Genomic DNA, 17,407 nt, shown 5'->3' with positions numbered 1-17,407 from the left:
AAAACAATTTTATTTATCTAAAATGTATTATAACAAATTAATATTACTTGATGTAAAGAAAAAAATTAATGGTTGACGATTATTTTGTTTATTAAGTCGTTTTATTTGTGGTTTTAAAAAAAATGTTAGTTTTATATATTTTATTTAAGTATACAATACTTTATACTTAAATATATATATATATATATATATTTATTTATTATTTATATATATATTAATTAAACAACTAAAAAATGTATTTAAAAAGCAAATAAAAATTTGTTAACGCATATTTGGTTTGTTTTTATTGCATATTTAGGTATTTTTAACGCATAAATACATGGCTTTAAAACCATTTTTGTTTACTTAATACTTTACATCAGGTTACCTTCCCATTATACTTATAAATGATAGCAAGTTAAAATAATGCGCCGTTCTAATAATGGGCTTTGTGATTTTAAGTGTTTAAAATCATAATTATTTTGTTCACTAAATAAAGGCAAATGGTGGCCTTCTTTATTTTGGCAACTTGGATACACGCGCCAGATTTTATGCGCATAATAATTATTAGCTTGAAATGCGATTTGCATTACTTTGTTGTTACACGGGAAAATGCGTTTTAAGTGTTTAAACAATATAAACCCTCAAAACAAAAGTATTGTGAACGGGATTTTTGGATACTGCCGTAGATATTTTACGAAGGTCTATGTCATTTGATCAATACTACCGCAATAAACCAAGTGTAACTATTATAGAAAATGGGAAATTGAGAATAATAATCAACTTGTGAGTTGCGCGTATGGCGCATGACGATATGACGTCAACGGCCTCAAGGCTCAAGCAGGACACGAGTCGTTTGAATAACACACAGCACACTGCCCACAGTCCACACTCCACAGATTATGTAAAACCGAAAACGTCAATTGTTTGGACTTTCGATCGGGCAAATCCATTGACTTCCCGCCGCCCGAGGTATAGTACCCTTGGTATACCGAACTGGCAGACGACTAAACGCGCTTGGTTCAATCCGTAGAACAAGGGCGTAATGCGATTCGTGAGCGCTGATTGGCCGGTTTGCAACTGCATACCTAATCGTTTCTACTCAGAATGGATTTGCCCGATCCAGCTATATCAGTGTTGACTTCACGCACTACAGCTATAATACGCCATTGTCTATTGTACCTACATATTCGTCTGACGAGTTGTGAGGCTTATTCTTTTTGTGATCTGTGTTCGTTTAAGCAAGTTTTTTTCCTATTGACTACTAGATTGTATTCACAATACATTCACACCAAGCTTATTACACGGTAAGTAGTATAATATTTTATCGATTGTCTAATGTAAACTTGTCTCTTTTAAACTCCCGTCACTTCTTGGATCTTTCTTGTGTTTTGCAATGCGTACAAATAATATACTAACGGTTAAACTTTAATCTTTATTTGGTAACCTTTTGTATTAAAACTGCGATTTTACATCTCTTTCGACATGAAGCTAAATTATCAATGATTAATAATCGTGAGTTGGTGAAAATGTAACGAAGTTTGTTGTTCAACGAGTTTTAATTTTTAGTGTTCGTCCTTGTAATGGTTGCAGATTGTTGCACCTGTTTACCATGACTCGCATAAAATTCCCAAGTATTTTTACGACGTACCCGATGAGTCATATGTAATATTAGATTTTTTGTTGTAATTATAAAATTACTTGCGTTTTACCACGTCATCGCCGAGTGTACTGTAAGCAACATTTATAAATTAAAAATTTTTTTTAAAATTTCTAATTAACATTTGCCTAATGATGCATATTATTAGAGTAACGATTTTAAAATTTAGTATTTTCTTTATTGATAAATAATGATGTTAACAAATTTTTAACATTTTTCATTTTGTTTGAGAAAGATCAATTAAAGATCAATCCTCATCCTCAATGCAATCCTTCAAAAAAAAAAAAATGTTATTATAAACTAATTTTTAAGCCTTTTATAAAATATATAGCATATAAAAATCTATTATTTAGGTTCCTATGGTGGTGTTAATTTAACAACTGGATTTCATTCTACTTGAGTCTTCTAAAATGACATCAGCATCTAGTACAAGTGCACGTTCGCTCTTTGGAGATTCTAAAAATTTACTAAGTGAACGCGTTAAACTAAACATTAATAACATGTCTTCGGTTATAAAGCAGATGCAAAAGAGTTCAAAAAGTCATGAAATCATTAATCATAATATTAGAGGTCTTGCGACACAAGAAAGTAGTATTGAGCGGACTGAACAAAGTTTAAATCAATTAAAAAGCATATGTACAAATTTTAATCTACAATTTGAAGATTTAATACAATCAGTTAACATGATTGAAGAAGTCAAAGAACACGTGCAAACAATGCAAAGATAGATTTTTTTCATTGAATTCCAAAATAAATTGATTGATTGTAAACAATAATATTTAATTGAAATATAAATTTTTTTATATTTAAGTAATTCAACAATATTTAATATTTGTAATCATCATTTAAAAAGTAGTATGTTTAAAATACACGCACTGTACAAATTACCTTCTTTTATATCACATCAATAACAATATGTATGTTAGATTAGTCGAGAGCCCTCAAAGAAATTTGATTTTAAATAAAATTTCACTGTATCTTTAAAATAATCTTAATTTCATTATTTATTTTTAATTATCTAATTATGATATTATTAAATACTCGTCAACTAAAAATTTATAAATAAATAACTATTGTAATTGTAACAATTAAATAGTTATAACAATATCAAATGTAGCCATGTGTGTAATATATATATATATATATATATATATTGTCGACGTCATGCGAAAACTGACAAAGTGTATTTTAATAGTTTTTGTAATATTTTTACTATTTATTATAGTTAAAATAACGCATTTACATTTGTTATTTCACTTGGCCACAGTTTTTGCATGACAACAATATATAAATATAAATATTTCATTGATAGTCTTTCCTTCCTCATTTACCATAAATATTTTTTATCAACATTAAATAGTATTTCTTTTTTCCTTATATTTTTCCAAAAATAAAGTATAATAATTACACAAAAATAAATATTTATGTTTTTTTTCCAGAATAAACATTAAAAATGCAAATATTTGTGAAAACATTGACTGGCAAGACCATCACATTGGAAGTTGAATCTTCTGATTCAATTGAAAATGTAAAGGCTAAAATCCAAGACAAGGAAGGCATTCCCCCAGACCAACAACGATTGATCTTTGCCGGCAAACAACTCGAGGACGGCCGTACTCTTTCGGACTACAATATTCAAAAAGAATCTACCCTTCACTTGGTCCTTCGTCTCCGAGGAGGTATGCAAATCTTTGTGAAAACATTGACTGGCAAGACCATCACATTGGAAGTAGAATCATCTGATTCAATCGAAAATGTAAAGGCCAAAATTCAAGACAAGGAAGGCATTCCCCCAGACCAACAACGATTAATCTTTGCCGGCAAACAACTCGAGGACGGCCGTACTCTTTCGGACTACAATATTCAAAAAGAATCTACCCTTCACTTGGTCCTTCGTCTCCGAGGAGGTATGCAAATCTTCGTGAAAACATTGACTGGCAAGACCATCACATTGGAAGTAGAATCATCTGATTCAATTGAAAATGTAAAGGCCAAAATTCAAGACAAGGAAGGCATTCCCCCAGACCAACAACGATTGATCTTTGCCGGCAAACAACTCGAGGACGGCCGTACTCTTTCGGACTACAATATTCAAAAAGAATCTACCCTTCACTTGGTCCTTCGTCTCCGAGGAGGTATGCAAATCTTCGTGAAAACATTGACTGGCAAGACCATTACATTGGAAGTTGAATCATCTGATTCAATCGAAAATGTAAAGGCCAAAATTCAAGACAAGGAAGGCATTCCCCCAGACCAACAACGATTAATCTTTGCCGGCAAACAACTCGAGGACGGCCGTACTCTTTCGGACTACAATATTCAAAAAGAATCTACCCTTCACTTGGTCCTTCGTCTCCGAGGAGGTATGCAAATCTTTGTGAAAACATTGACTGGCAAGACCATCACATTGGAAGTAGAATCATCTGATTCAATTGAAAATGTAAAGGCCAAAATTCAAGACAAGGAAGGCATTCCCCCAGACCAACAACGATTGATCTTTGCCGGCAAACAACTCGAGGACGGCCGTACTCTTTCGGACTACAATATTCAAAAAGAATCTACCCTTCACTTGGTCCTTCGTCTCCGAGGAGGTATGCAAATCTTCGTGAAAACATTGACTGGCAAGACCATTACATTGGAAGTTGAATCATCTGATTCAATCGAAAATGTAAAGGCCAAAATTCAAGACAAGGAAGGCATTCCCCCAGACCAACAACGATTAATCTTTGCCGGCAAACAACTCGAGGACGGCCGTACTCTTTCGGACTACAATATTCAAAAAGAATCTACCCTTCACTTGGTCCTTCGTCTCCGAGGAGGTATGCAAATCTTCGTGAAAACATTGACTGGCAAGACCATTACATTGGAAGTAGAATCATCTGATTCAATCGAAAATGTAAAGGCCAAAATTCAAGACAAGGAAGGCATTCCCCCAGACCAACAACGATTGATCTTTGCTGGCAAACAACTCGAGGACGGCCGTACTCTTTCGGACTACAATATTCAAAAAGAATCTACCCTTCACTTGGTCCTTCGTCTCCGAGGAGGTATGCAAATCTTTGTGAAAACATTGACTGGCAAGACCATTACATTGGAAGTAGAATCATCTGATTCAATCGAAAATGTAAAGGCCAAAATTCAAGACAAGGAAGGCATTCCCCCAGACCAACAACGATTGATCTTTGCCGGCAAACAACTCGAGGACGGCCGTACTCTTTCGGACTATAATATTCAAAAAGAATCTACCCTTCACTTGGTTCTCCGTCTCCGAGGTGGAAAATTATGAATCTTATGACAACAGTTTTAAATTTTAAAAATAAAGAAAATATTATACTTAACATAATACTTAATTTTGAAATGAACAAAATTTAATGAAATTAAATAGTATTAGACATTTTTTAAATGTTAAAGAATCAAATAAAAAATCAGTATTTAAATTGATAGTGGTGGAAGTATATTTATTAAACCTTTTCTATCTTGGTGTTCTTCTAAGAAAGTTTCATTAATTTTATGTCATTATTAGTGGCTAGTGGATTAGTGTGATAATAAAATGGATTAATCAATATAATTTAATTAACTAAACATAGCCTTTAGCAGTAGAAAATGTAATCTTTGGCATCCTATATAAGAAAATGATGTCTCATTGTTATATAATTAAATTGATAGGAAAACCATTGATATTTTCTTTATAATACAAAATCACAATATAACATTAAGCTTTTTATACAAAAAATATTTATGTATTTGATGACCATTTTATAAAATATTATTACTTGTCTGTGCGTAACGTAGCCAACGAGTATTTGACTCTATGCTGTCAATTGATGAACATTACTCTGGTACATTCTACATAGATTTAAGATCTGTCAAAAAATCATGTCAATCACTGGTGACTGCAAATTTTCTAATATATATATATACTTATGATTAATATGTGAGTCGGAAAGGGAAAAAGAGACCTCTTGTCGCAAGAATCTAAATCGCAGTAGAGGCTAAAACATCGATCAGGGTCAGAAATATATTTAAGAAAAAAAATTATGTTATTTGCAGGGTACATAAGTTTAATTTTTGGTTGTTTCTTTCCTTAAGTATATAAAATTTCAAAACTAAAGCGTTTTTCTCAAAAAATCCATTTTACAAAAATAAATTCAAACAAATATAACTTCAATTTTCAAAATAGGATAACGATTCTGTTCACAAAAAGTTAAGAATTTAATGCATAATAACTTTTAAATCTAAATTTTTCCATTTTTGCCTATAATTATTAAGTTATCTTCGATGCTGTGGATACAGTTAAAAGATAATGTATGGTTTAATATGTTTTAAATATTATACTATAAATCTTTTAAAAATAATATTTTTTATTTATTTATTAACAAAACAATAAAATAAAAATATAAAAAATGTAATTTCAGTATTTTATACAAAATTTATAAAAAAGTAATAATTGTAATAATTTTCCTCGGCTAGTGGATTCTGCAACTCTTTGTTTTACAAACCGGATTTGGACCTTTAATTACGGTTGTTTATTAACATGTTATGGAACCAATAAAGTTGTAAGTGCATCCCAGCATCAATGTGATAAAATAAACACTAAAAGAAAAATGTTTAGACTTAGTGACGTTATTCCGGCATGTGAATTCTGCAATAAGGAATTGTTTTACAGCCTACCTATGGTGAGCATAATATTATGTAGAACGTTCTAGAAACTTCGTGACGTATAGGCAATTAAAAAAACCACGAAGATTCGGGAACATTTTATAAACATAACAGCCGACAGGGGCATTAGAATAAACAATTCTAGACACACTAACGCACAATGAACTCGAATCCGAATAAGGCGATCAAAATGGATTTTAAAATGGCCGTAGAGACCTAATTTTTTTAGTAATTATTAAATGAGTACCTACTGTAGTGTAAAAAAATACCCAGTTTTAATTTAAAACATTTTTTTTTTTTGCTACTCTAACTGTTGGATTAAAGTTGTGAAGTCAACTGCCTTAAAAAATATATAATATTAAATTCATTAATTTATTATATTTTAAAGGCAAGAAAAAAAAAACTCAGGGAAATTTATGTATGTTCCACTATAGCATATTGTCCGATGTTAAATTAGAATATATTGTTACCCTCCCTCCCTGTTTTATTTTTGTAAAAAAACATTTTAAAACAATCAATATTAATTATGTTTTCTTTTACAAAATTCAACTCTTTAAGCCAGACGTACTCGCCAAACCAACATTAAAATATACAATAAAGTGTACTTAAACAAGAAAACTAAATTATTGGTATAATAATATTAATTTAAAATTAGTTAATTATTAAAATATTAAGTTTTTCTAGTTATAAGACTTTTGAAGTTATTTTTCTCCGAGTTATGGCGAAAGTTTGATAAAACATGATTTTTTACACAGAAGTCATTTTCTGACGTATCTATCGGACGAATTTCAATTTTATTTATGTAAACTAACACTTTTTTCTATTGGGGGTTCAAAGTCCGATTTTTGATTTAGCTGTTAGAAAATTGGTTAGATTTATTAAAAAAAACTGTAAAAAATAAAAATATATACGCTTATAATACAATTTTAAAATCAATAATAAAAAATCGGCCTTTAAGGTCCTATATAATAAATGTTAAACTTTATAACAAAAAAAAAAAAAAATTTGAAATCGGTTTGATAGACACATCAGAGAGTGACTTCGCGTTTTATTCTTAATTTGTATAAAATATAGCGCCTTTCGTTCTCTTTACTAAATTATTTATTTAATATCCCAAAACACTAATTAATATTTTATACTAAAATCCTACTTAATATTTTTGTATAATATTTTTATTTAAATGCTCAAAGCACCTAATAAAATTGTAAATGTACAATTAAAGAAAAACAATAAATAATTTGTACATTAGAAGTATAAAAAAATGATTTTTTATATGGCTTAAAAGAACTGTAATATAACGTCTGCTGATGAATGTTTAATAATTATAATAGTTTAATATCTAATTTTTAACTCTTAATTTTCCAAATTTTGAAAGATTTTTACTAATCACACTTACTGTGTGATTAGCACTTACTTGTTATAAATAACAAGTTGGTCATGAAAAAATTGCGTTTAAAAAGTTTGTATAATAATAAATAATTGTTTTCTAAACAAATACACTGCCAGTCATTGATTAAAAATTCGTTTTTGTGCATTTTTTAATTGCCCGCCAAATTGTCTACCTGATAAAAAAATGTTATGTTGGTCACACTGAGATCGGTGCCTGTTCTGCACAATGTTTTCGCCGCATGTTGTTTCAAATCGTTCTCTTCTGTCGGCTGTCATCCTTTTCGCTCTATAATGTTGCGGACAGTGGTTGTATGGTTATTTGACTTGTGATTGGCTTCGTTTTTGTGGAAGTCACGTTGTTTTCGGTTCTTTTTGGAATTCAAACATCATTACATTCATATTCTTATAAACATTTTTTGTAAAGTTTACATCATACTACCGAAGTAGTTTTTAATAAAGTAACTAATAATCGTCGACGTTTTTTGTATTCAATCGAATAGCAATATGTTTTGGAGTGAGTATTATTAATTATAATATTAATAAAATATATTTTTCAAAACACGTGTTGTGTAATTTTTATTATAACAAAATATTTTTGGTCTCGTGTTAAAACTAATAAATCATATTATGCTTAGAGCTTAGTAAAGGAAAATACAAAATTAATAAATTAGTAAATCACGTGTGTATGTATGTTTTACAGGCATAGTTTTAGAACCTGGGAAAAAGTACAGTACGGTAGTGGATAATACGTTTCATCTGTCAATGGCAACACTTGACTTGAAAACTGTTAAAAATTGTAAGTATCAACCACCTAGTATAAAATTTGAGTAAATTCTCAAATTTGGGTTATTATACTTACCTATTAGGCATATTCGTTTATTTAATTTGGTTGTTAAGACTTGCTGAGCTTATTAAAATTTGTAAGTGAATATATTGAGGTATATTAAAATGTGTTGTACCTAAATCTTTATTTATAAATAGTAGAATGTAACATAGTAATTTTGAATATTTATTTATTGACATTTTGATAAAAAAAACGTTGAACAAATTAATTTTTTCCCAATATTATAGTTGTGTTGAATACAAATTAATATAATGTAGAATATATTAAATTAAATAACTTCTATAACTAATGAGCATTATGATTTTTTAGCCGATGACATTCACACAGTATATGTAGAAACTGATAATAATCCACGTGTCATACTTTGCCATCTATCCAAAGGATCTAAACTGTTCCAATGTCCATTAGACCACGTTTTTTTACAGGGGACAGATTTAAAATTTATAACCACTGCTTCGGCAAATATACATATGACAGGTATTTATTTTTCAATATACTAGTTACCTGTTTCCTTAGCATAATGGCTTGTCTAGTGTTTGTTCTGCCAATCTTGTGTTGTTATTTCTATTCTATCTAAATACTCAATAGCATTTATTTATGTTGTAAACAACCGATTTGTTATATTTACAGGATATCTCGATGTAAGTGATGAATTTGGTTCAGACATGGAAAGTGAAGATGATGAGGCTGAAGACGAAGAAGATGTTGAAGAGTCTCCAGTTACAAATAAAAATCAATTAAAACAGCAAGGTAATAATATAAGTACAAAATATTTCAATTCTAATTGTTATGATTGATACAATGTAGTAATTCATATGGAAATTATTATTATCATTTTGGTATTAAAATAATATTAACAGTGTCCTGTATCACCTATAACTATTAAGTCAAACTATATTATTTATAATAAACTATAAATTATTATGACATATTATTGCTTAGGAAATAAACGGAAATCTGAACAAATATCACCTAAAAAAGCAAAAGCAATTAAATTGGATGACAGTAAAGCGTCTGATGAAGAAGACAGCGATGATGAAGTTATGGACTTTGAAGATGATAGTGACGAAGAAGGATTAAATGGTAAGTTGCTATTACCTGTATAAATTTAGTTTGTTCATTCTTTAAAGTATTATATTTCATTACTTAAATCGGTTCAAATCTACTTAAGTTATACGTCATTCAAATAAAGTACAAAATAGTGCACAAACTATACATTAATGACGGTCAATGCTGATGTTTCGCAGTGCTCTGCCCTTCGACGTTTTTTTTTTTGCATTTAGTTTAAGTTACAAGTGTTTTAAGATCATGCATAGTACTGATAATGGTTTTTTACATTGTGACTCTTCCTGCAGGTATTAGCCTGCCCTTCTACGTCCTTTTTTTTTTAACAAATCTACTTTACCGGGCACTTTTTTATTTATTAGATTTTTTTTTTTTAATTGATAGTACTTTTAATGCTGATCACGATTCTTTTTTGTTGGACGAACTTAGTTTGTGAGTTATAGACATTTGAACATCGCTGATATCGACTTGCGCGGGCGCCCGCTGGTGCACATCTACACTTCATTTTTCGATTTTATATAATCGTTGTCAGACAAAGGTATTGCGGCAAAAAAAAAGAGCCGGGGATAGTAGATCCGATGACAGCACAAGTAAACGTTCCACCGTCAGGGGCTGCTGTATGTTGATTGCGGCGATCTTTAAATACAATTTTATAACTCAAATTGTATTATTCTCAAAGTACATTTGGCAAACTTTTGTCACTAAAAGTAATTTGTTAGTAAACACTAAAAAAAACATAGTCTGTAGTATTTGCCTATTAAATAATCCTTATTTCAGCCAAACATACTAATTTTGGTAGCAACTGAAGAACAATAATTCTTCTAAAAAATAATCAATCAAAACATAAGCAAACAGATACCTAGTTCTTAAAAAAAGCCTGTTCATCTACAGTTTAGTCAGTTTATTGGTAAATTTTATTGGTTGTACTGACAACAATTTAAGTAACATTTTGCTCCATCCTTCCTCTTTAATTGTTTTGTTTGTTCCCTTTGAATTGTCCAAAAACTGAGCTTATTCTAGGGTTTCTTAAAATACTTCAGTCCATTTAACTAATTATTTAAAAAAAAAATTTTAACAGTAAGTGACTTATTTGATGATGAAGCTGATGAATCTGACGATGACGAGGAAGAGGATTTAGAAGATGAAGAAGACGATGATAGTGAAGATGATGATGAGGAAGAAGAAGAGGACGATGACGAACCAGTAATCAATAAAAAATCAAAGGCAGAGCAGCAGAAGACTCCAAAAAAGCAAGTAAATGGCAATGAGCAAAAAACTCCAAAAAAGGAGCAAAAAACTCCGAAAAAGGAGCAAAAAACGCCCAAAGGTCAAAAGACTCCTGTGCCTAAAACACCAGACGCAAATCAATCGCTGTTAAATGTAAGTTTTAATGTTAATCGTCCCAAGTGGATATTTTAATTTTTTTTTAATTTTTATATTATAAGGGTACACCTGAAAGTAGTAAAAAAAAGAAAAACAAAGAACCTAAAACTCCACTTGACAAAACCAAACCAGATACTCCATTACCAAAAGACAAGCAACAGAACCAGCAACAAAAATTGAATGGCGGAGTTATAATTCAAGATTTGAAAGTCGGCGATGGGGCACTTGCCAAACCTGGAAAGAGTGTAAGTTATTAATATATATTATTGCAGAAGTACTAAACTCGGTCATAAATAACATAAAGTTAATATTTTAGCTTCAACTCAAAAGTATTGGGTTTTCTTAGGTACAGTACTATTGCTTTACTTAAACAAAAATCAAAACCTGTTTTCTTTAGAAGAGATGGGATTTGTAATTATTTTTATTTTTTTATTATTTATTTAGCACGTAGTTTTCTTAAATGCTGTAGTCTAATTTTGATTAAGAAAAAGACAAAAAAAAATAACTTTAAATACCATAACAGTTACAATAATCTTTATACAATTAAATATTGTTACCTGTTGATATAATTTTGATTTTTTTATAAATATTTTTGTTAGTTTTTTTTTCAATATGATATATTTTACACTCAACATTTTCAGTGTTAGACTATACAATATACACCAGTTACCATATTTTTAATGAATTTAAAAATATCAAATGATGGCTTTAAACACATTTACTGTCAATGAACAATTTGTACTTGACCTTTTTTTTTTGTCACTGTCAGTTCTCTTCAAAACATTTGAAGTGCTTTTTTATCGCTTGTAGTTATAATAATCCCTTGTGTTACTGCTCCATCAATACTGTACTCTATTTTTATTCGAATCTCGTTATGAAAAAAAAAAATATTCTTAACTAAAAAACTAATATGTATAATAATTGTCTTACTATATGAAATCTGGTATTTTAGGTGAAAGTTTATTACATCGGTCGTCTCAAGTCTACCGGCAAAGTTTTTGACTCAATGCAGAAAGGAGCTGGTTTCCAATTTGGACTACAACGTGGTGAAGTTATCAAAGGCTGGGATATCGGTATTGCTGGTATGAAAGTTGGAGGCAAAAGGAAAGTCATATGCCCACCTCATATGGCGTAAGTTTATATTTTTTTTACTGTCTAGGTAAAATTGGTTTGTCATTATTTTTTATAAAAATTTTTTTTTTTAATATAGATATGGCGCTAAAGGAAGTCCACCAGAAATACCCCCTAACAGCACATTAGTTTTTGAAGTCGAACTTAAACACGTTAATTAAATTGATTCATTTATTCCAACTGGTATTCCTAATTATGATTTGTCAATTCCTTTTTTTTTTATCATCATTTAAAATCTTTGAATATTATTTCCATACCTTAAATTAACTTGCATTGTAAAACTGACTTGCAGTATTTTTTTTTTTATTGTGTTTTACTTATTTAACAGTATAAAATACATCAATATTAATTTATTATGCTGGTTACAGAATGTATTGGATGCCAATATGTATACATAAAGCTTTCACAAAACATTTTGTTTTTATTTATGGTCAATTTGGTTTTGAAGTACAATTCATTTTAATATTATCAAGTTTCAAATAATTTGGTAATTAAATTGCCATTTTGTGTAAAGTTTTTATTAGTATACTGTTGTAAGATAATTCTTATCTTTTATTGTTCTTTTTTTATGAAAAACATGCTATTCTAGTTGTTAATGACAAAATATATTATAAATGACAATTTTTTTGAAGTTTTTACATAATAAATGTTGTATAAATGATTATATTTTTTTTCGTTTTTACTAATAACTTAATGTTCATGATAATATTATTTATAAAACAATTTTCAAGGTGTTACAATTTGAACAATTGTTGATAATAAGGTAATAATGAATAATTCGCTTCAATGAAGACAATTCAGTGTTTTGGCAATTGATATAAAAATTGTAATCAAGCCTTTTTTTTAGATATGTATGTATGCATCATTTTTTTAATCCATACTGAAATTATATTCTATTTGTTTTATCATAGTCCTATCACAGTTTTGTATAATAAACATTATTTATCTTTAAAAAACCAGATACATGACTAGAAAAAAAAATTATCAATGACGTGGGCAGTAAAATAATGTACAGAGGTACGTAATACTTGGTTAGTCTCATAAATTAATTGTTAAAAATTCAATTTTATTCATTCATTATTCAAATTCAACAAAAATTATATCTAGTAATAACGAAAGTGACAATGCGTTTTTTCAGCTTTGTGTTGATTCCAAGAGACGTGGACTCCTGTGTAAAGTTATATCGTCAACATTCAGAAACGTTATGTCAAAGGTGTGGCATTGAAACATCATTTGAAGTCGAGAGAACATTACATTTAACAATGGCCGCCTTGGATATAGATTATGGAGCATTTATAAGACGAGAATTAAGTTCAATAAATTTTGGTTCGCAAAAGCCACTTTTTGTAATTAACAACAGACAGAAATTCACACTAAAAATAAAACGTTATAAGGGCGATAATGGCGTAATTATTTGTCACCTACACGAAGCAAACAGATATCAGACGCCGTTAGACTTGTATCTGACGTCAGGATCAACCGTAGTATTTACTTGTCAGCAGACTTGCAGCATACACCTGACAGGTTATTACTTGAATACTGATACAGAATGAAGATAAATAATAATAATATTTAAAGGAAAAAATAATAATTATAATTTTGACAATTCTTTTTAAAATTATTTATATGTTATTTTATCTCAAGAACTTCAATTAAAAAATACCATTTACAAATCAATATAATTACACTGTGTTGTTATTAATAAAAATATATTATTTAAGTTTAAATATATAACTAGAATACGCTACCCAGTGACTCTTCCATGAATTTGGAATAAAGAAGCATGAATTTGGCGACAAAAGCTTCTAGATGGAACATTGTCTTGTTGCCTTTTAATAAGCTGTGTTCATAAAACGATGCTATATCGACGATTTCTCTTTTCAAAGCCATATCACAGTTTTTGACTAATTCTTTTAGTAGAAACTAAAAAAAAAAATTAATATAATAAAAATAGCTACACAATAGGAAAGGCTCAGGAAAAGGAGTGGTCGAGTGGGTAAGGTGGCAGTGTTTTAGCGCTCACTGTCGCTGGCTAGAACTTGGTTACAAGCGCTCTGTTTGCTGGGCGAGCAATCGTCCGGTGAAAAGGAGCTGCCATCCCCCTCTCTGAAGACAGACTGACGACTTGTCCCAGTTAGAATTTGTCAAGAAACCATCTTATGATGGCATCGTTGGGTTTTCATGGCCTGTTAAGCTACATGATGTTGAATGGGAGTTATTTTTGATAAGAAGGTAAAAACTATTAAATTTTAATTATTTATAGACAACAAATTTGTATATAATTTTTTAATTTTAATCGATTACACAAAAGTGTAAAAGTTATTTTTGTAGTGGATAATAATTTACAGAACATTTTTCACTGATCTATTGGAAAATTTATAATATTGTAAAAATGTTAACAAAACAATTTTCCAAAAATAATGTGCCTAACGTTAAGTTGATCACTCTGTATACATGAAAATATATCCAATTTCAACAAAAATTGCATAAATAAATAAGGACTATATTACATTTTACAAAAACGATTGTGTTAATAACTGTGTTTTAGCTTCTTTGTTTGTTAAAAAAGAAATTGTACATGTTAAGTCTAAATACGACTGGAAAAACCAAATAAAAACGTTTCCAGCTCTTCTGGAGGATAGGTTACCAATAATTTCTTATTTTTTTATTATATTTAAGAATATCTCATACGAGTTTGATTCAAATATTTTCAAAAAGTTATATAGCGACTATAATTTGAAGTTGAAAAACTGTGCACATTCTTTAAGTGTTTTAATTTTTGGCCTTGAGTACCTTTGAGGTGCAAATGTTAATGTATAGACTTACTATGCGATTGAAATTGATAGGTTAAAAAGACACATCATTGTAAAATATATGTTATATACCTTCTCAATTTCGCATCAAAGCTTTTAAATAATTTTAATACCACTGAATAATGGTTGATTAAAATTCATTAATGGAATATGTCATACCTTAAAAATTACGTTAGTTGGAATTCCGTGTACAATTAATTCATACAACATAGAACGAACTTCCAATAATTTTCCCGGAGTCTGCTGGCTTAATATTTGTTTTGCAGTGTCTTCAATGTACAATTGCCAATCCGGTATGACTACACTTTGATTTTCATCAAATGGATACCTAAGTAACAGGTATACAATAAAACACTAATGTTTATTATGTACATTATTATCTTCAAATGGTATATGACTGATATATTGTAGACACTAACTGTTTGACTTTACTGGCTTCCAACATTAAAATAGCTCGTCGTAAGTTTCGCTCACAATTCTGTGATAATAGTACGGCTAATCCATCTGGCATAATCAAGCCTTCTTTTTTGCAAATAGTCTGAATAGAAAATAAAGTTTTTTAGATGACATACTTTTGTTAGATGATTTTTTAATTAATATAAGCTTATTTTACTATTATAAAAATCACCTTATGATTGACTACAAAAAAATAAAATATGGTAGAAAAATTAATGTAAATTTACTAACTTTTAAAATATTACAAATGGTGTCCTGTGTTGGAGCTGGTATGCGTACCGCCAAACATCTACTCCTTATAGCAGGTATGACTTGAGCAATAGAATTAGCACATAAAATTATACGACAAGTAGCCATATACTTTTCCATTGTCCGTCTTAAAGCTTGTTGTGCTTCTTTTGTCAATCGATCTACTTCAGTCAAAAGAATCACTGAAAAACAAACAAAAAGATGTAAAAAAATAAAAGATATTATATGTCTATGACTTGACAGCATAATTGAAATGAATCTATTTCAAGGTTAAATGGTTTTTTTTAGTAAGTATATTTTATGCCCTGAAGCTGAAAACAGTTTAAGTTTTAGAGTTACAGCCAAAAATTAAATGTAGATGTATCATATATGAAAAGTAAATCTAACGTAAAATAGAATAGTTATAAATTAGTGAAGATAATTGAATTCATAAAATTTAAGATATTCTTGAACATAATATTAAGTAAAGTTTAAACCAGGAATTTAGACAAAAATTTATACTTCAGTTACACTTTACTAAATTCCTAAAAGCCTTATGTGGTTAAGAAAGTAACAATAATTACATAGGCACCTAAATCGAAAAGAATTTTTTTTCTAAAAAAGATTGACTTGTATAGTTACCTTTAAAATGTCGTTGTTTAGTCGAGTCCAGTTGATGAGTTTGTGCTACGGTTTTGATCAGTTCCATTACAACAATACGATCATACATACCTGCATCACTGGCATTTACCTCAATGTGATAATTACTCGCAACGGTCATAATTTCAAATTTCTTGTTTGATGGCGTCTAAAAAATAAAATATTGAATTCTCTAATTTAATCGGAAATAATATATTTTAAAAATACCATAAAGTTCATGTGCTCAGTACGTAGTCGTTCAACTCCAGGACCGTATAACTGTCGTAGTAAAGCGAGAATGCGAGTCTTTTTACCGGCACCATTGGGTCCATAAAACAGTAAATGAGGAAAATCACCTTGGTTGACCTATAAGAAATTAAAATTGTATTTTATTCGTATTCTATATAATCGTAAAAAAGTTAGAACCCACAAGATTAATCAAGTATTGAGCTTGAGCTAAGTGGTAGTCGACTTTTTGTAAAGAGTGAGGCCTGTATTTGTCTGCCCACAAACTCATTGTGAATGTATTACGATTTTATAAATGTACGCTAATTAATTTGTAATATTTATAATTATTCTAAAGGAAAAGGTTCAAAGAAAAAGAAAAAAAGTTGATATTTCGATTTATGAAAATTAGGATTACAAGTACGGATGATTGTTTTTACTTTTTAGGCGGGAATATTATCAAATTAATGTGTCCAGTGTCAGTTACCTGCTGGAATCAGATTTATTTCGTATACATACTAATGGACAGCCTGTATAGTATGTTGGAAATAATTTCAAAAAATACAAGCGGGCATGCAGCTTTTGCGGTCATGTGGAAATTAAGAGGGCGTCGCACCGGTCATTTTCAGTGGTAAAAACATGTTTACGCCAACTGAAAATAACTCGCTTAATTTTGGTTTTAGAGTAAAAGAACCCATTATAATATTAAAAGAGAACAATATTCTGGAGGGCATGACGGTGCGTTTTAAAAAAAAATGTATTTTTTGTAAAGTTACAGTCATTTAAATATGTTAAAATAGTCCTTATTTCTAAACTATGTATTGAGCGTTATACTTGGAATAATGAAAAAAACGCACCGTCTTGCCCTACGGAATTTTATGATTATATGTTTATATTGAATAGGTATGGCTGTTAAAATCTGTATATCCCCTCCCC

The 17,407-nt window shown here is 29.6% G+C and overlaps 4 protein-coding genes across 12 annotated transcripts; 3 read left to right on the top strand and 1 right to left on the bottom strand.

Moving 5' to 3' along the window:
- The first annotated feature begins 1,125 nt into the window (after positions 1-1,125).
- Positions 1,126-5,082, top strand: LOC126843262 (polyubiquitin). 8 transcript variants are annotated; one of them, XM_050580669.1, is made up of 4 exons: positions 1,126-1,286; positions 3,079-3,318; positions 3,547-4,002; positions 4,231-5,082. In XM_050580669.1, exons 2-4 carry the CDS (start codon positions 3,093-3,095, stop codon positions 4,923-4,925), a joined length of 1,377 nt encoding a protein of 458 aa, XP_050436626.1. In that variant the 5' UTR covers positions 1,126-1,286; positions 3,079-3,092; the 3' UTR covers positions 4,926-5,082. The 8 variants fall into 8 exon arrangements, with proteins under 8 accessions (XP_050436626.1, XP_050436624.1, XP_050436620.1 ...); XM_050580667.1 differs by having other exon boundaries at positions 1,128-1,286; positions 3,547-4,458; positions 4,687-5,082; XM_050580665.1 differs by having other exon boundaries at positions 1,129-1,286; positions 3,547-3,774; positions 4,003-5,082.
- On the top strand, positions 2,050-2,367 carry LOC126843030 (uncharacterized). Its single transcript, XM_050580327.1, has one exon. The coding sequence runs from the start codon at positions 2,050-2,052 to the stop codon at positions 2,365-2,367; it is 318 nt and encodes a 105-aa protein (XP_050436284.1).
- Positions 5,083-7,953: 2,871 nt separating the features above from the next.
- LOC126843264 (46 kDa FK506-binding nuclear protein) lies at positions 7,954-12,774 on the top strand. 2 transcript variants are annotated; one of them, XM_050580671.1, is made up of 9 exons: positions 7,954-8,201; positions 8,388-8,483; positions 8,841-9,008; positions 9,162-9,281; positions 9,474-9,614; positions 10,699-10,976; positions 11,042-11,224; positions 11,932-12,110; positions 12,190-12,774. In XM_050580671.1, the coding sequence occupies exons 1-9, from the start codon at positions 8,192-8,194 to the stop codon at positions 12,269-12,271; spliced, it is 1,257 nt and encodes a 418-aa protein (XP_050436628.1). In that variant the 5' UTR covers positions 7,954-8,191; the 3' UTR covers positions 12,272-12,774. The 2 variants fall into 2 exon arrangements, with proteins under 2 accessions (XP_050436628.1, XP_050436627.1); XM_050580670.1 differs by having other exon boundaries at positions 7,955-8,201; positions 10,675-10,976.
- Positions 12,775-13,681: 907 nt separating this feature from the next.
- LOC126843265 (replication factor C subunit 3) lies at positions 13,682-16,904 on the bottom strand. Its single transcript, XM_050580672.1, has 7 exons — positions 16,677-16,904; positions 16,475-16,612; positions 16,250-16,415; positions 15,611-15,810; positions 15,343-15,461; positions 15,083-15,251; positions 13,682-14,033 (listed from the first exon to the last, which is right to left on the bottom strand). Exons 1-7 carry the CDS (start codon positions 16,761-16,763, stop codon positions 13,845-13,847), a joined length of 1,068 nt encoding a protein of 355 aa, XP_050436629.1. The 5' UTR covers positions 16,764-16,904; the 3' UTR covers positions 13,682-13,844.
- Positions 16,905-17,407: the final 503 nt, after the last annotated feature.

This window comes from Adelges cooleyi, unplaced genomic scaffold (assembly GCF_023614345.1).
Source record: "Adelges cooleyi isolate 19-005CV unplaced genomic scaffold, UGA_ACOO_1.1 ACOO_flye_CR_arks_rails_tigmint_CR_PRNA_574, whole genome shotgun sequence".
NCBI lineage: Eukaryota > Metazoa > Arthropoda > Insecta > Hemiptera > Adelgidae > Adelges > Adelges cooleyi.
The sequence above is the reverse complement of the archived record's forward strand: the minus strand, read 5'-3'. Positions and strand labels throughout refer to the sequence as shown.